General features: G+C 31.1%; 1 protein-coding gene across 2 annotated transcripts; it reads left to right on the top strand.

Annotated features, from left to right (window-relative positions):
* The first annotated feature begins 10104 nt into the window (after positions 1-10104).
* Positions 10105-14712, top strand: LOC118046022 (uncharacterized). Of its 2 annotated transcripts, XM_035054783.2 has the most exons (10): positions 10105-10159; positions 10400-10557; positions 10656-10720; positions 12209-12249; positions 12415-12500; positions 12583-12696; positions 13448-13525; positions 13661-13726; positions 14166-14237; positions 14320-14712. In XM_035054783.2, exons 1-10 carry the CDS (start codon positions 10123-10125, stop codon positions 14425-14427), a joined length of 825 nt encoding a protein of 274 aa, XP_034910674.2. In that variant the 5' UTR covers positions 10105-10122; the 3' UTR covers positions 14428-14712. The 2 variants fall into 2 exon arrangements, with proteins under 2 accessions (XP_034910674.2, XP_073262235.1); XM_073406134.1 differs by lacking the exons at positions 14166-14237; positions 14320-14712 and adding an exon at positions 13976-14159.
* Positions 14713-19241: the final 4529 nt, after the last annotated feature.

Here is a 19241-nt window from a genome sequence, read left to right as displayed (position 1 = left end):
AGGTTAACCCAAGTTGACTTGGTTTTTTTTTTTTGTATTTTTTTATTTTATTTCCAATTTAATCTTTTAATATTTGGTTAATTGGGAATATTTCTTTATATTTTTTTTATTTAATTTATATAGGGTTATCACAGTGTTAGCGTCCAGATTGCGAGTTAGGCTAGTTGACTCATGTTTTTTTTTTTTTCAATTTCATTCTTTAATATTGGGTTGGTTAGGAATTATGCTTAAAAATGTTTTTGGATTTGCATTCTATGAGATTATTATAGTCCCATGATCCAGATCACGGTATGTTTTTTTTTTTTAATCTTTTTTTAGTTGAATTATTTTTTTCAATTTCATTTTTTAATATTGGGTTGGTTAGGAATTATGCTTAAATTTTTTTTTGATTTTGCATTCTATGAGATTATTATAGTCCCATGATGTAGATCATGGTTTTGTTCGGTTGACTCAGATGGTTTTTTTGTCCTTTATTTTAATTGTTTTTTTTTCTATTTTGTTCCTTTAACATTAAGTTGATTGAGAATTGAGCTTTATAATTTATTTTCTATAGGGTTATCCTGGTCTCATGATCTAGGCTTAACAGGTTAACTAGAGTTGAATCAACTCATTGTTTAGTTGAATTTTATTTTTAATTTCATATTTCAACATTGAATTGATTGAGAATTATGTTTAATATTTTTTTTCATATTTTTTTTATAGGGTTATAAGGGTCTAATGACTTAGGTTATACGGGTCTCATGACTTTGATAATGAATTTGAAAGGTTAAACTGCGTTGATCGAAGTCAATTTAATATGTTATCATTTTAATATTTTTTAAAAGATATCGTCCTAATATTTTTTTTTAGTTAGACTATATTTTTTATCCGTTTTTCCAGGTTGTTTTTGTACCTATAAAGTCGATCATGTCACATTAGATCAATCCTTATTTAGTTTAATATTTTTTTGTTAAAGAACACATTAAAAACACTTGAATATTTTTTTTATGTGCAAAAAAAATTGATCTAACCCGTTGTGTAGTGGGGGAAATGATCAAATACATTCTTAAATGTTCTTGTTCTCGTATTAAAAAAATCTTTAGAAATCTTAACATTTTAAAAATTCCAAACTAACAACAACATGGTGGTTGTTGTAAGGGAGGGGGTGGAAAAAACATACGAGTGTCAATGAAGCTTCATTATTTAGGATTTCGATTCACTTACCAAGTAGTTAAAGATGAAAAAAAAAATAATAATAAAAAAATACTATAATCAAATATAAGCAGGAGCAAAATAGTTCTCTCCATATAATTTCAATAATCAACATGGCATTTGGATTATTCTGTCTGCAAGGAGTGCGCCATTAGAAAAATAGTGCGGTAAATAGAGGCTCCCCTACATAATTTTAGACATTGAATCATTTAATATGGCTATATATAAAAAATGAGATCTTATAAGCATGATGAGATTTAGATTTCACCGTAATTTTTTTTTTAATCTAATTTTATACTATTAAACATAATTTTTAATTTGACTGAGAGATCAAAATAAAAGCTTTACAAGTGTTTATATATATATTGCACTATATTGGGTTAAAATTTCAAAGTAATCGGAGTTTGGTAAGGAATTATTTCAGAGACTCGAATTAATTGAAAGAGTCTTGTCAAATTTATTTTTATGGACTTTCATCTATTTTTTGGACTAAATCTAGAGCTACTAATGAATTTTGCTAAGATTCTAATTGGGATAAAAAAAATAGATATCAATACCTTCCTATCAATATTTTGTAGGCCTAATAATTCATTCGAACGAGAAATAATGACGTGTTTGAATTCAAAACTAAAATCTATTAGGGATATACGATAATTAGAGAAACATTATTTTCTTGTATATTATGGATTCCAGTCAATACAAGGATTTTTTAATGCTCTTAAAAACATGTGCTGTAGATACAAGCTTACATATTCTACAAGAATTTCATGTTAAACAAAGAGACATGTATTGAAGAAACTATTATCCATAGTTTGTAAAAATCCTATACTCATTATGGAAAGTAGGTGGTGGCAAGGCAACTTTGGACTATTTTGTTGTTTTTTTTATTTATTTATTATTTTACAAGATTTTTTTTATTAAATAGAGAGATTATGAGAGGCTATTTAAATAAGATATTTTAACCATTTTCTTTCTTATTTTTTTTTTATAGTAGTTGGAAAAGGAAAGAAACTTTAGCATTTAAGACAACATCTTTAAAGCAAGAAAAGAGAATTAATGTATGGAACAAAGGGACACTCTTTCTTCTACAAGTTTGAGAATAAATTACAAGGGATCCAATGCAAGGAGATATAATTTTGGGGTTGTTTTGATAACTTGTATTAATTTGAATATTTTTTAAGGTTTATTTATTGTTTTAATTAATATTTGGTACGGTTATATTTTAGTTTTATGGCTTTTATCTATATTGGGTTTGTTTTGGCCCAAAATCAATATTTATGCTTGTTTTAAGCATTAGACTTGTGCTTAACTGAGTTTGAGTTAAGACCCATTGGTTTGCAACCCAATATGAGATCATTATTGTTATTATCCTAAACTATGTTATGTTTTGTTTTGCTGCAAGTTTGGAGCAGCCTTTAGAAATTAATAAAATTCAATTTTGCTTGAGCAAACTTCTTTTTTTTTTTTGCTGTGACGAAGAGTATATCCGACATATCAAGGTATAATTGATCTTTTGACATCATTTGCAATAATCCAATACCTCTAGTTTTTAGTTACTGGTTAACTCTAAGTCAAGATTCAATTAAACCTGATTATTCAGTTTTCTTGGAGAAATTATCATCTTTGTTGTGAATTACATGACTATGTGATCACAAGATTGACATCAAGACCATTGAAAATCAAAGAAATATATAAAAAAATAAAGTTGTCATCTAGTTTTTTAAAGAGATAAATTTCTAAAATATGCATTAATTTCATAGATTTAAGTAAATGGTTGGTTATGTCTAAATAAAAATAAAAATAATATTTATTGCATCATTTTTTAAAAGAGTTTATCTTAACTATGTATTTTTTTCTAAATTTATTTTCCACATGTCTTTAATTGTCCTCATTTGTTTTTAGCTTAGTTGCAAGTTATTTATTGGTAAGTTATTTATTGTTGGTTCCATAGTCAGGGTAACATCGTGAGCTAGGAGTCTTCCAACCTTATAATTTTGTGTAGTTTTAAATTTATTTATTTATATTTCCTGAATCTTTTTATTATTATTATTATTATTATTATTATTATTATTATTAATTTGAAAAGCACGTCCCATGTTGGTCCTATGTGGACGAGACTCATTGAGCCTGCTATTGAACTTACTTTTTGAAAAAAATAATGACATACAAGAAATATACATTCACAAATCAAAACAAACACATGTTATAAATTATTTTAATAATAAGTAAATTAAACATCGATGTTCAAAATGTACCTTCAGGAGTTGAGCCATTGAAGCAGATATATAACGAGTGGAAATGATGGCAGCGCATGGGCTATAGGCATGGAGAGCAGCTGGATCGAGGGTTGTTATTTTTTTATTATTATTAATATAAGTGTTTGAGCTAGTTTATGTGTATCTCGATTATTTTTATGGATTTTACAGTTAAAAATTATATAAACTTCTAGTAGCTTTGAGGTTTATAAAATTCAAACTTGTAATTTTTAGAAAACAAATTTAGAATCTAATTAGTTGTGTAACACTGATGTTATTGCATGCATCGGTGATGTAAGACGGTGCATGGGCTAGCAAATCGATTGCTCCTCTTCTCCTTCTTGTTGCCTACACCGGCGATGTACATCATCTCCACCTGGCCAATGAGATTGGGGCGAGGAAAGGTGGTTGTTTCTAAAGGCGACCAGGGACTGCTGCTGCTGCTGTGTGGGTGGTGCTTGGCAGTTGTGGAAACGCTGGGTTATGATCGTGGGTGGCTGGAGCTATGTTTTCGTGGATTGCTTTGATTAAAATTCGATGATACCAAGTGGAAGGGACTATTGTCTTCTTTTTGCCAGGTTTTTAATAGTCGGCTAGGCTTGGGGGGGTGTATGTGCAGTATCTCTTTCCAATTTGTTTGATTCTTCTTTTTATTTTTCTTATCCTCATTTACATTATTATTTTTAGTACCTAATTCGATTTTTCTTTCTTTCATCTTATTTCACCCCTAAATTATTTTAATTATCTTTTAATTATTTTTATTTTTATTCACCTATCTTATCACACAAAATAAAATACAATAAACAAAAAAATAAAAAAATTAGTGAAAATTAATTGAACTTGGTTGAAAACTTTTTTTTAAAAAAATTACATTGAAAAATTAGTGGTCAATAACGGTACACGACATTTAGAATGTGTAGGAGTCAAGTTTTTGCATACATAATGTCTGGTCAAATGCCCCATATATTGTATCGTAATAAAAAAAATCCTTAAATTTGGATCGTCCTTGATCTCACACACAAATACTATATATATATAGTTCAAATGAATAGTGAACCATCCACCTATAAGTTGTTATTTTTTTATTTTTTTTATTTTTATTTTTAAAATTTTAACTATATTTTTTCAATCAAGCCCTTTCTATAGCCTAATTAAAAAATATTGGTATTGAAATTATAGTAAACATACAATAGTTAAAAATATTGAACTAAAATATAAAATACGAAGAAAATTATTGTTAATCCCACATTAACGATAATTTATATTTTGATTTAAAAGTTTATTTCATTTATTTATTAGTTTCTAAGCGAGAAAGAGGAGAGAAAATCGCTAGAAAACAATGTAGTTGTTAGCTTGCCAAAATCTGAACATAAAAAACGAGGATCTTTTTGTTAATGGTTCTTCTTGAAAGGATTTGAATGAATATTGTTTTTCCCTCTAAAAATTATGAAAAATATAGATTGGGTTTGCTTTGGATCCAATATGTCACTGTATGAAATATTAAAACAAATATTATCTTGAATTTTATTTTAAGGCCAAAGTTTTTTTTTTTTTTTCCAATTATCTATGTTATCTTTGAATCTACTAAATTGATTGGGTCATTTTGAAAAACAACTCTCATACAATTTAATTATAAACTAGTGCTCGACAAAGAGTCAAACCAAGAAGTTTTAAGGTTGATTCATCGCGCGGGGTTTAATAGCAATATTCTATAGCCTCCTTTTATAGTCCCAAACTATAAGGAGAAATGAACCCCACACCATGCCTAAAGACTAACTAGATTTGTGGCTTGCACTCCATTATGGGCCGATCAATTGTTTTTTTAATGTAAAAATAGAATGTGTAGGAAACAAATATGAGACTTGTGTCATTGGTTTGATTAGTAATTTAAATAATATGAATAAAAAATGACAATAAATAAATTAAAAAAAAATTAACAACAAAACATGGTAAAAAAAAACTAACCTAAACTCATCCAGATTATTAAACAATCTAATGTTGAAAGACAAAACTAAAAAAAAAAAATTAAGAAAAAAAAGGACACCATTTAATTTAGATTAACTTTCAAACTTCGCGATCATATATGTACAAGATTGAGATAATCTCATAGAAACAAAAGCGTAAAAAAAGTCAGAAGATCAATTTTTAATAAATCAAATAAGAATGTGATAACCATATAAAAAGAAAAATGAAATGCAAAAAGTTGAAGCTTAATTTCTAGCATATAAAATGTCGAAGGATGAAAATTAGGAAAAAAAAATATAATTAGAAAAACTTGATCCAAACCCACCCAGGTCAAGTTATAAAATCTCTGACCTAGTTATCATACCAAAGTAATCGTGTTGGAAAACACACTAAATACAATCATGAAGTTTAATTATCAAAGATTTAACACCCCAAACTTTTCAATGCAATTATTATCTTTTCAATTTTTATTTAAATGAAATTTAGGGGCAATATTTTTTATAAAGATAGTCTCCAATTCCCCATCCATTTATTTAATCTACTAGTACATTTATATAAATTTACACTTACACATTAGTGTGGTTACAACCTTTATACATAACATGCATAAGCTTGATTTCAATACTTTTTTTTATAAAAGTATTCTTGGGCATACCCAAAGAAGTTAAAAAACTTATTACCTAGAGTCAATAAACCTCAAGTAAAAGGTATAAAACAAACCAAAGAAAAAAATCAAAAGGTCCATGACCTAGACTGTCTGAACAACAATTAGTTATCCAGTCGACTAGTTTATAGAAACCCTAGAATTGGTTGACCGGTTGTTCAAGTAGAAATCTAGTAATAAAAACCCCCACAAAATGGTTAATTGAATTCTAGAAGAGCCTAAAACCAGTTAACCAATTATGCAAAAGAGTAGAAATGTGAATTGGAGCTTGAAGGACACCATGAGCGGGTGGTACCACAAGATACTAGAAGGCATCATATGGATTTGAAAACAGTTGGGATTTGATATCGTGGTGTAAGCTCAGTCAATCTAGACCGGATGAGCTAAAAAATCTCCTTACTAACATCATGGTGAGTTTTATAATTTTGATGAAAGACTCGGTTGTTCCTCTCATACTAGATAAAGTAAATTGTGACTGAGAAAACTAATCGAGCAAGTAGATGAGTGAAATCCCTTTTCTTTTGAAAGTGTGTATGAACTCATTGAATCAAAGGTCATTATGTTATAGTAGGGAAGCCTATAAAAGTCATGCTCATTCTATCCTCTTAAAACACAGCGGAGAAAGGGCATTGAAAAAACAAATAATCGGGTGTCTCAACATGCGACCTACAAAGATACATACTGAAGAGTTGATAATATGACATGTATGAAGTTTGTCTAAAGTATGAAGTCGACCTAAAAAAGCAAGCCATAATATAAAAGAATATTTCAGGATATGACCTAGAAACTAGAAGAGATGATGCATAGAGTCTGTGGGTTTAAAATCTCTTAGAACCTCCCAAACAAAGTCGATAGTAAACCTTCCTAATAGATCACCCTTCCAGACATAGTGATTTGAAATATTAATATATGGATAAAAATGAATTGAGTTCCAAAAAGGCTAAAGATCCTAATGACCTGTGGGAAAAGCCCAAACTCCATTTAAAATAATATCTAACACCTTCGCGTTCCAAGTCAATCCTATAGAAGATAACATCTTTAATAGTAGAAGATCATAGAACCATCTCCCATATGGAAACCAACAGTCCAACTATAAAGATGTACTTAAATTGTTGCCAATTCAAGAAACAAGCTCCCCTTAGATTAGTCTTTACTGAGTAGAATCTTCACTTAAGACCATGAAGTGGTTGAGATAAGTCTAATATGCCAAAAGGATCTTCTTCAAAACAAGTTGCTATAAACTTTTTATGCCAGTACCAAGGAGCTATTTGAAAGGAGTCTTTATATATTTTTTAGAATAGTTGTCATGTTTCAAGTCTTGACCCTCTTAATCCCCAATCCCCACCCCTCTAGAGGGTAACAAACTGAGACCCATATAACCTTAGCCTTTGAGTGGGTAAAAGAGGAACCTTTCTAAAGGAAGGCAATTAGAATACTCTCAATCCTTCTAACAATAAAGCAAGGTAAGTTGAACATAGTAGACTAGTATACCTGAATAAAGAAAAGAACAGTTTTGAGCTTAAGACAACCAACATAAGTAAGGGATGTTGATGTCCAAAGCTTGATTTTGGAGATCATGTTGCTCCACTAGAGGCATATAATCACTGCGAGTTAATATGATTTTGATAAGAGGGACACCAAGATATTTAACTAGTAAAACTCCTAATCTAAACCCTAGATGATCCTAAAAAGCAGTTTTAGGTCCCCATCCACCCTTAATAAGTAGATAAAACTCTTATCCTAGCTAGAAGCTAATTTAGAAAGCCCAACAAAGACATCCAAAGGTCTTTATAAAATTCCTATCGAGTTCATATTAGCATTACAGAATACCATAAGATTATCAGCAAAACAGATATGGGTGATAGAGTTTTGCTTACATCTCTAATGATCCAAAATGCCAATAGCCATGACTCTTATGAGGATGAAATGCCAAATGATTGTGTCAAAAACCTTCATAAGATTCATTTTTAGAGCACATCTAGCTAGGTCATTATCTAGGTGATAGTTATGCATGAGCTCATGAGTATTGAAATGAAAAATGAAATGTAAGTGTAATAATATTTATTATATGATTAAATACAATAATGTCCTTGAGCAACCTTTACATTAACAATAAAACCAATGTAAAAGGGAAAAAAAAACTTTAAGAGAGAATTATATTGATTTTATCTTTAAAGGATACATAGTAATTTTACTATTTAAAAAAAATAAAAAGACCATAACATCCCTGATTGAAAGGCATCCAATTTTTTTTAGGGTTAAATTAATAATGTCATTGTACATAAAAAATCAAAATTACTAACATAACCTTGGATAAGTTGTTAAAGATAATTATATCATGATGAAAAGACTATTTTGCCTTCAATGCCTAATTCAAAGGCTTACTAGGCCATGGGCAATTTAATTTTTATATTATTACAATAAATACTATTTTGTATCTTATTACATAGTAACTTCCCTTTAAGTTTTAGGTTTTTTGTTAATGGGTTTTGCTTTATGAGTGTGTGTTGATTTGTATGTTTAGCAATTTACTCAAGTTCTTAAATCAAAACTAAGTTTCCAAAAAAGGTATAAATAAAATTAGGTGAAAAGATCATCAAATATTAGATATAGGCCGATTTTGCTGGATAATGGTAGCCAATATTAGAGAAAAAGGGAGAAGATGTAGCTATAAAGGCCGAAGAGAGGGGTAGGGTTCAAGAGATCATTTTTGTAATTATATAATTTGGACATACAAGGGCATTTAAGTTATTATTTAAAAACATAATGGCAATCTTATAAATACATTAAATTACTTTGTTGTGAGTATGTATAGTGTTATATAACTTTAAAAATTACTTTGATCTTGGATGTAAACTGTGATTTTCTTAAAAAAAAAAAACAATATCATTCATGATAATACCAAAATCATCTAAGAACTTAATAATTTGTTTGAATTGTTAAACAAATTTCAAGAATCCAAATAAATAAAATTGATACCAAACAAAAGATTAGTATATTTTAAATACAATGTTTTATTGGCTTACCCTAATTTAAACCTAAGATAATTCAATATAAACCTATCTAATTTGACCTAATTGATTTTGGTATTCAATTATTGTTGAAATTGTGTGCTATACTTATATAAAATAACTAAAAATTTAGTATACCAAATATTTGATAAAAATGGTTATTTCAACTCTAGTCACATGGTAGAATTCACCTTGGAAAACTTGTAATTTTACATGGAGGCTTGTCAAGTTTTGAGTTACACAATACAAATAGCTTTTAATAATAATAATAATAATAATTTGTTTATTTTTATATTTTTAAAGTGTTTTTTTAAATTAAATTTTTTTAATTTTTTGACATGCTAATGAAAAAATAAATTTTTTAAAATAAAAAAATAAATTTTTATTATTTTAATATATTTTTAAATAAAAAATATTTTAAAAAATAATAATCATCACAATCTAAAGCAGGAATTACTTCACTGAAAAAAATTCATCATACAAAAACAACGCTCGTTCTTGTGAGCCCAACCTAATTTGAATTGTTACTACAAGAATAACTTTGAGGACCACATTGAAACCTACAGGGGGAATTGTAATTAAACGCAATAAATAAAACATCCAGGACAGAATTATAAGAGATCAAACTAAAAGTTGAATTCACAAGCACTTCATCCAATAAAATTGGAGGTTGTTTGTTGTCTGGCTGGGTTGTACAAGGTAAGGCTTACGAATTGTGCTTCAAGTTTTGAAGCTTTTGAGTGGTGGGTTTTTTGATGTCTCGGTCTCTAATGGAAATCTCAATTGTTTTTTTAACTATTGTTGAGTTCGGTTACTGTAAATTGTGATAAGAAAAAGGAAGGGGATTTGAATTTTGACATCAGAGTAAGAGTATGTGAGTTGCAGATGGGATATTAATATTATGAACTCATTAGCTTTTTTTTTGTTGGAGATGGCAAGGGCATTTGCAGTTGGTGTTGGGAATTGGTGGAGCCATTCCAAAACTGTGATTTTAATTTTGGTGTATTTGCATTTCTTCTACATCTTTTTCTTCCATATGGCTCTCCAAAATTCCTCTTCTTCTTCGTCTTCAGGTGACATTCTCTCTTACTTCAATTTGGTCTTTTTGGTAGGTGAGAAATAGTCGAACACAATTAATGCATATCATCATTTCTTTTATGAAGACTGACTTCTCAGTTTTGCAAAGTTTATGTCTTCTTCTTCTTTCTTTTCTCTCTCTCTTTGTGTTGTGATTGTCTAGACAGGGGAAAAAACTCATTGATGTATGCTATAGAATAAAGGCTGACATTAACTTTCAAAAATACATGCATTAGATAAATATTCGGAGCAGCGGTCAAGGTTGTATGATAAAATGGAAAGGGATTTGGATGAGCGTGGAGCAGCTTTCCTCAAACATGGCGAAACTTCTCAATCACTGTTGCTCTCGGATATTTTCATCCTTAAGGATGGATCTGTAACACCTGTGCTCAAGGTAACTTGTGGGTGAATTGAGTCATAACTTGTTCAAAGTTTTAGTTCCTATATCCATCATTTTGAAAAAGTTAATAATGGCTTTCCTTCTGTGTACAGGCTGCAAACCCTCCTGTCCGGGCTAATGTTTTGTATCTTAGCCCAGAATACTCAGTGCCCATCTCGTGAGCATTTACTTTTGTTTCTCATGCCTTTTTGTTTTGATTTATTGTTATTCCTAAGATCAGCAGATTGTTATTTTAGACATATTGTAAACCTTAGGCCATAAAATTGGCAGCAAAACGAATATGTTTTAGCCACCAGTAAATAAAACATGAGTGGGAATCTCATATGTTAGCAAAAATATATCCCTTTTGGACCTAAATGAAACATTTGCTCCTGTGTTGTAATCTTAGACTCTTGACACTGTTTTCAGAGTCCTTTTAACAAACTTGCCCTTACGTATCAACTATGTAAAATATAATATAACAAGATGAGTTTATTCAATTTCATCTGAGTTTTTCTTCTCTAAGCCAGATGAAAGCATACAATCCACTTGATGTTTTCTGTGCTAAGAATCTGATTAGATATCATGTTCTTATCCCTCGTGATTAGCTTGCTTAATACTCCCTGAATTAGATTTCCTCTAAGGGAAGAAATGCACCTTGTGGTGGAGATTGTCTTTTCATTTCAGATGAAGTGCGCACTTGTCTCTGGATTTTTTTGCTAATAAAACATACAATTTTAGGAAATGCAGGATCTTGACCACCAAGGCTATGTTCTTAAAGCTATTTAACTAAGAGGAAAAAAAAAAAAAAAGAGACGCCACATGGAGATGGCATTACATGTGCGCTCCATTAATGGATTTTGGGCAATACATATTTGTTTGCGACAAGGCAATTGCTTCTTGTTGTTTCGAAAACCTACAATCCATTTATTGTCCTGTAAGGCCCTGCATCTATGAGCTAGTCGGCCTTTACAACCTTAAGAAAAAAAGTGATTTGATAAGCTTACCATATCAGCTAAAGCTAGTGTCTAAGCTAGTTAAATTGTGTTTCCTGACCGTGGCTAAAACTAATTAGTTGCCCAGTCCTAATTCTTCTTAAAGTATGACATGTGGCTGAACATTTTTGTTGGGTTCAGCAAAATTTCTAGAGAGTTTTATTCATCATTTCCCTTCGACATTCACTTCTGGTAATGAATTGCTTTTATTGGTGTTGGCATAACAATGGCTGCTGCTGGGATATAAACCTAGTCTTTGTAGGTCCATTTAATAACTGATCAGTGTAAAACTACATAATGGAACATGTTACAATGAAAATATCCAAAACGAAGTCTGATTGAACAAACTGAACAACATGGTTTGCAAGAGAAACCATTGTTTTTTTTTTTTTGGTTTTTCTATTTTCTTTTAGTGGGGTGGGGTGCTGTTTATTGTAATCTTTTAATAATATCTTTTCATTAGACTAACACGTGCCATTTTGATTTCTTTTTTTGAATGCATGCTCAATATTTCTTACAAAATTGATTTTTACATTGATATAATGTTCATATTTTACAAATTTGTGATTCTTGGTACATTTTCTGTCTTACCTTCTGCATTTGTGTACATTTCCATTTTTCCTACTTTGATCAATGCCTAAAATCATATATTTATGCTCTGCTTGGTACAGGGACAATGTAAAGAGTACATTTAGTTCATACTTTGATAAAGGTATGAAATTATTTGGCCTGCCAATTCATATGTTAATGTCATCAATTGTATCGGTATTTACATTCGCATGAAAACAGCCTCATTTGGCATTTCCATATTTTTGTATTGTTATCTTCTAGTTGAATTGTTATCTCGTTAAATCCTCACATGTGCTTTGGTTAGCAGTTTGGTTTCAGAACTCTAGCGTATACCATTCTAGCATGTTTCATGCCTCACATCATATTGAACCTGTTCCTGCCACTGAAGATGAGGTAAATCATCTCTAGAACTATTCTGTGTCTTTTCACTTCCTTCCACAATACTTATGTCTTGAATCCTCTTTTGTTTTGTCAGATCGAAGCTGAAGTAAATGCTGTCAAAGCTGTTGCAGACACCCTCTGCCCCTTAAAAATTGTCTTGGATAGAGTGGTTTTGACTTCAACTGGCGTGCTTCTGGGATGCTGGCAGGTTGCTTTCAGTGACTTTCTTGTTTCTCCTCCTAGATGAATTGGAGCATTTTGGGCCTTAATCAATGTGTATATTTATTTTTCAAATTTTGTCATTCTGACCTTACTTTCGGCCACCTAAGAAGTAGCTTGTTCCTATGCTTCTCATTACAATGGTGATTGATATCCAAGCCTCTTGGAATGGCCCCTTTTCTGTTCTTAAACAGTGCTGAAGAGATTCTATGTTGGCATGGAAGTTGTCATCACATTCAAAATGGTGGATCCTGCCCAACATACAAAATGCTGAGGGTTGGCTTTTGATGTTTCTGAACCTAAAAAGCAGATATTTCTAATAAAAAAACCTTCAAAATGAAAGGAACTGTAGATATTTTTTTTTTCATTATTGCTAGTACAATTCCTTTCTTTTTTCCTTTCCTGCTTTAGAGTTAGAAAAATGATTTAAAAGTCTTTTGTTCTTTGGTCTGGATAACCTGGTGGCCTTCACTCTTTTTCGTCCTTCACAGAGCCTTTTCTGCTGTTCAAGTTCAAGCCTTTGTGAGTTGATGGTTTGTGCTTATTATTGCTGTTGTATTAGTTGGTGTCTTTTTTTGGTAGATCAATCAGATAGGTGAATCACTGTATTTTAAGCCCCATTATTTGTTTGAAGCGTTTCTTAAATTTCATCTTTATAAAGAAACATGAAAAATCATTCTGAAGAATTCGCAAGTAGAAAACTATAATAATTCACAGCACTGCTTTGTTACTTTTTGTAGGTGATCTCTGGAACAGATCCCTTAACCATTCGGGCTAAACTGAAAACTGCACTTCCACATGCCCCAAAGAAGCAACTCGTAAGAACCATGTGAATTTCTAATTAACTTTTGGACTATTGGATTTCTTATTCATATTGTCTGGTGGTGGTACACATGGCAGTCTTGGCCATGTGCTTGACTTTTAATACTAATTCGCAGTCATTTGTTGTGCAGTATGATGATGCTATTCTACACACATCATTTGCAAGGCTTTTGGGTCATCCTAAATCTCCTCCCATGGTATTATATTAATTATCTGATGATTTTGTCTTGTTCAATTGCTTACTTCAGCTTCTGCCCGTGGTCACTAATTTCAAATAATGGAACCATAATCAACCTGAAAATCATACGTCTTGTTCTCCTTTTCTGCCCTTTAAGAAGCCTATGGAATGAAATGTTTGTCATGCCACTATGGACATTATAATAAAGTTCTTTTTTTTGCCGGCGATCCTCTATTTCAACAATTTACATGAAATGCTTTCTTTCAAGATTCCGGTCCTTCTGTTTCGTTTGTGGTCATCACTTGGAGGCTCAAGTATGCCCTCCCTCTTTTGTGCATATGTCTAGAGAAGATATGTTTTCTAATGTTCCCATTCAACCAATCATCTCATCATATAGACGATCAGTTGCTTGCTTATACCCTTTTTTACTTTCTTTTGTTGATTATTGTCCCACCCAGGAGCCTTCAGACGAACTCCGATTTTTCCATGAGCTTGTTGCCAGACTAAACGATAAAATCCGTGGATTTGAGGTATGTTGGCATACGTAAGCCTTTTCTTTCCCCTCGTCTTTCCTCGGACATATGATGGCATTCTCTCATGAACATCATTCAGGCAGTTGTTTCTGAACTCTGGTATGTGGAGGAATATGATGTGTTGGCGCTTGCTTTGGACGGAAGAATGAAGGTCAGCAGGTTCAAACTCGGTTGCAGCAGAACCTAAGGTTTCATGTTCACAAATATAAGTGAGAATTAATGAAGCATATTTACCAAACGAATCAACTACAGGCTTGTATACACCACACTGGACTTTGGGATGCTTTGTGATCACCATCTCTATAAAGCCTCTGCATTTCAGCTTCTTTCAAGAGTGCTATGTTGAAATTCCCAACCATCCACGACTTGGTTTTTAACCAATCATTGTCTCCTGTGTATATTATGCAACAGTTTTAATCTAAATCGACAAGAGAATGCATGAAATACAAATATTACTTTTTTGGCTGCCGAATCTCATTTCAAATGAAATTAATTCGAATTCACTGCCAGTTTTGATACCTTTGCTTTGCTGTGAGACTTTTTTGAAGCCAAATGTCCTCTCCTGGTTTAGATACTTCAGACCCTTTGCTACTCCATGGCTGATGCTAAAATCTTAGATTATAAATCAAGCACGATCTAAGGTGATGAGACTGTAAATTGCCAAGCTTATGCTTTGTTTTTTACAATGGATTGCATTATGTCTCCAATGAAGTAATCTTGTTTCTTTCTTCTTTCGATTAATAATCTAGACTAGGTTTGACTTGCACTATGTTGTGTGTGTGTATTAAAATGATGTCTAGGTGTAGTAAATGCATAAAATAAATTGGTTTTATTTTAACTAAACGATACAAAAACAATAATAATATATAGATCCAAATTTTAAAAAAGTGATTAATATAATCTGAAATTTTTTTCTTCTAAAAGGGGACAAATAATATAACTCAATTCTCAATTCATTAAATATAAAAAGATGAAATTAGATTAAAAAAAAAACCTAAAAAAAATTAATCCTAGTTAATTTGAGTTAGCATGACAAATCTCTAACCCCAATAATACATCAATACTTACATAGTTCTCTACCTCCATTTTTTTTATTCGGTTATCACAATTGTATCATTTTAACTTAAACAACTCTTAGTTTTGTGAGTATTTTAAGTAGCTTTTGGTTACTATTTTTGGAACAAAGGGACAGACAATGAACCTTGAGTTTTTTTTATTTGGTTATTACAATTGTGTTTATTTTTGCTTTAAACAACTTTAGTTTCATGAGTATTATAGTCCATCAAGAATAAATAGACTCTAAACCATTTGTAGACAAGTAACTGTGTATTCTTGTATAAGATAAAACTGGTTTTGAGTTTTTGCGACCCGTAACTCATCATAAATCAACTCCATATTCTTACGGTGATAAAAGAAAGATATATCCATTCTAGCTTTCATATTATTATTTGTTTTTTCTTTCACATCCTTTACTATGTCAAATACTTGTAAACATATTGTTTTTATATGCATGACATCCAAATTATGGCTGAAAATAATAATAATAATAATAATAATAATTATTATTATTATTAAATTTTAAAAATATTATTATTACTATTGAAGAAAACCATCATTTTTTTTAAAAGATTAAAAAAATATAAGAATTTGGACAAATAAATTAAATATTATTATAAATTATTATTGGTTATGGCATTATAACCGGACCTAACATTCTTGAATTTTAAATTTTTTGTAATACTTTTTATTAAAATAAAAAGTTGACTCGCGGTATAGATCTAACTAGTCTTTTACTAAAGAGGAGGAGCATGGTGATGCAACTGAAAGAGAGGGGGGTGTTGATTATTTTTACCCCTTGATTAGCTAGTTGTCTTGATATTAAAATGTAAAATTCTATTTTTGGGTGTGTTTTGAAATTCAGTCCATTTTCTGATTTGATTTTCTTCGTAGATTTGCCTGTTTGATTCAGGAATTGATTCACCGACTTCTCGATCTTTTCTTAGAGAAAAATAAAGAGAAATCCTGCTTGGAAATGGTATATTTATGCTGCTTCATCTTTTTTTTGGAATATGTGCAGGTAAATGAGTACTATTATGCAATTCTTCCGTTGTTGGTGGAAGCATAGTTTTAAAACCCGGACCAGCCCGGCGGGTTGACCCGGGACCCGGACCTGGGACCGGTCCGGGTGGAGGCAAAAACCCGCTTGGGAATTGGCCCGGGGAAACCCGGTCGACCCGCCGGGTCGACCCGGGACCCGGTCCACCCGGTCAAACCCGGGTGAGACCCGGTCACTTTTTTTCCTGTTAGTCTTCTTCACAATCAATGGGTCTTAATCACTTGCTCCTGTTTCCCCAATCCTTGCCCTTCCTTCCACCCCATCTTCTCCATCATCCTCTGCGCCGCAGTCTGTTAGGGTTTATATATTTTTCCTTTCCTTTTTATAGAAGAATGGCAGAACAGAGAACTTCGTGGTTCTTCACTTGCTAGAAGTCACTCGTCACTCTCTCTCCTTTTCCCTCAAGTCACTAACAGATCCGATCTAGAAGTCACTTGTCACTCTCTCTCCTTTTCCCTCAAGTCACTAACAGATCCGATCTAGGGTTTCATTTCTTCCACTAAAAATGGCAGTCGCCGCACAGACACCTGATATTCTCGGCGACAGATAGTCCAGCCAGGACGTTCGCACTCAAAATGTGGTGGCCTGTCAAGCAGTCGCCAATATCGTTTAAATCCTCAACTCGTGTCTTGTTGGTCTTGACAAGATGCTTGTAGATGATATCGGAGACGTAACAATCACCAATAATGGTGGCTACTATTCTTAAGATGTTAGAAGTCGAGCACCCTGGCTGCTGAAGGTTCTAGTGGAGGTGACTGAGCTGCAAGACCGAGAAGTTAAATTCTTAATAAATTTCGGTTTGTTAGGGTTTTTTTAAAATAGTTAATGGTGATGTGTGTTAGTTTTGTTTAATTGTAACTCTTTTTTTTGGGTTGACCCGGGTTTAACCCGGGTCACCCATCTGACCCGTGACCCGATCACTCGACCGGGTTGATGACCGGGTCGGGTTTTAAAACTATGGGTGGAAGTAAATGCCAATTTTCTTAGTGAGAAATATAAGTTAGATTTGAAATTGATATTATCTTAAATTATATAAATGATATTAATTATATATTTAATAAGATATCAAAGTTTTGATAACCCTACAGTTATGAATTCTAATCTTATAATATTTATTTATTTGATAAAAATAAACATCAAATAGCGCGAGTTGATTTTCACTCGAGAGAATATTTTAGAAAAATAATATAAATTATATTTTAAAATTTTTAGATAATTCTTTTATAAATATTAATATTAAATTAAATTAAATGGGATGACATAAATCATATCAAGATATTTTATTCTGATCTAATTTAAATGTTTAAACTTTTATATTGGGATGATTCTTTTATAAAATATCATAATTTCGTGTCATAAGGTTTAATTTTTACTATTTTTATTTGTTCGATAAAAATTAAGTATTAAGTAGTGTGGGTTGACTTTACTTGAGAGCATATATTAAAAAAATAATATAAATCATGATTAAAATAATTTTTTGATAAATATTAATATTAAAGTAAATTAAAAACTGATTGACATTTAAAAAAATATTCAAAAAAAAAGAGAAGTAGGAGCAGATGTAAAATCATTGTTTTGTTATTTTCTTTCAGAGCAGTGTGGCCTCATTCCTTAAACCCTTTCGCGCGCAAATCTTTGCTTTATTTATTCGATTCGCCTCCTTTGGTTGAGGCTTTTTTGGTCTGCTCCTTCTGAAATGGCTTACGAGGTGTTGCCCTCGTTTTGTTGACAATTTATTTAGAATATAACTGTGGTTATTTTTTAAAATATTTTTTTATATTAAAATAATATTTTTTTTATTTTTTATTTTTTAAAAATTATTTTTAAAAATAATAAATCAAAAACAATTAAATATATATAAAAAATTAATTTTTTTTAAAAAACACATATATAATCATGTTTTCAAACCATACTATTGTTTTTTTTCAATTTTTTTTTTTTTCCATTTTGTCAACTTTCTCATGGCTGTTTGTCGTAAAAGCGAGTTGTTGGCTGCTGAATATGTGGCAAATGCTCCATAACTCAGGGACGGTTCCTGAGCCTTCTTCTCTTCTCCACATCTCTTTCATCTTTCCTTATCATAAAAACTAGTAGCACTTTCCTAGCAAGTTTCTCTTTCGATTCTCTTTCCTCCTTCACTTTCTCTTACTTCTCTCACCTACTTCTTCACTTTTCAACTCCTAAAAGCTATCTCACACGCTTGATTTTATAGAAAACAAGGAATGAAACCCAATCGCTGACTGTCTGGGCTCTTCATTCAAATGAAAAGGAAGATAGAAAGAGGAGAATGGAACTCAAAACTTCCTTCTTTCTTCCTGTACGCTGGCCGATTGTTTTCAAGGAGAGCAATAAGAGATTTTTGCTCCATTTCCAAAAATACCCTCATTCTTATATTCATGTGTTCCATGGATCCCCCCCTTTTTTTTTTTTTTTTTAATTTAATGGTAACTTTATTCCAACCTATATGTATAAGAAAAAATTCCGTTATATAATTCAAAGATTTGAATCATGGTTTTTAATTTTCATATACAGGCTCTCGATTAATCCGTTTAGATGAACACGCCGAGTAAATTTTTTAAATTGCCTATTTTCATTCATCTTATATCCTTCTTATATGCAATATTATTGTTTTATTTAAAATATTTCTATATTTTAAACATGAAAAGTTTGAAATTTTTCTGGCCGATAATTTACATTCTATCCTCTTTATATAAATTTTATCCCTAAAATTTATTTTCATACCTACATTTGAAACAAGCTTTAGTGCTTATTCATCATTTCCAACTCCTTCTCCCTAGTCTTTTTTTTTATTTGTGAATTTCTTCACATATTTTTACTGGAGGAACTCTTTTACTTCACAGAGTTTTCTTGCTATGATCCATATT

This window comes from Populus alba, chromosome 18, assembly GCF_005239225.2.
Source record: "Populus alba chromosome 18, ASM523922v2, whole genome shotgun sequence".
Lineage (NCBI taxonomy): Eukaryota > Viridiplantae > Streptophyta > Magnoliopsida > Malpighiales > Salicaceae > Populus > Populus alba.
This window is presented reverse-complemented; position numbering and strand designations above follow the sequence as displayed.

Excerpts from the sequence above, each read along its gene's own strand:
- LOC118046022 (XM_035054783.2), top strand. The coding sequence starts at position 10,123 with ATGGCTCTCCAAAATTCCTCTTCTTCTTCGTCTTCAG. Across the intron at positions 10,558-10,655 it reads CTGTAACACCTGTGCTCAAG|GCTGCAAACCCTCCTGTCCG; the intron begins GTAACTTGTGGG and ends TTCTGTGTACAG. Across the intron at positions 12,250-12,414 it reads TAGTTCATACTTTGATAAAG|TTTGGTTTCAGAACTCTAGC; the intron begins GTATGAAATTAT and ends TTTGGTTAGCAG.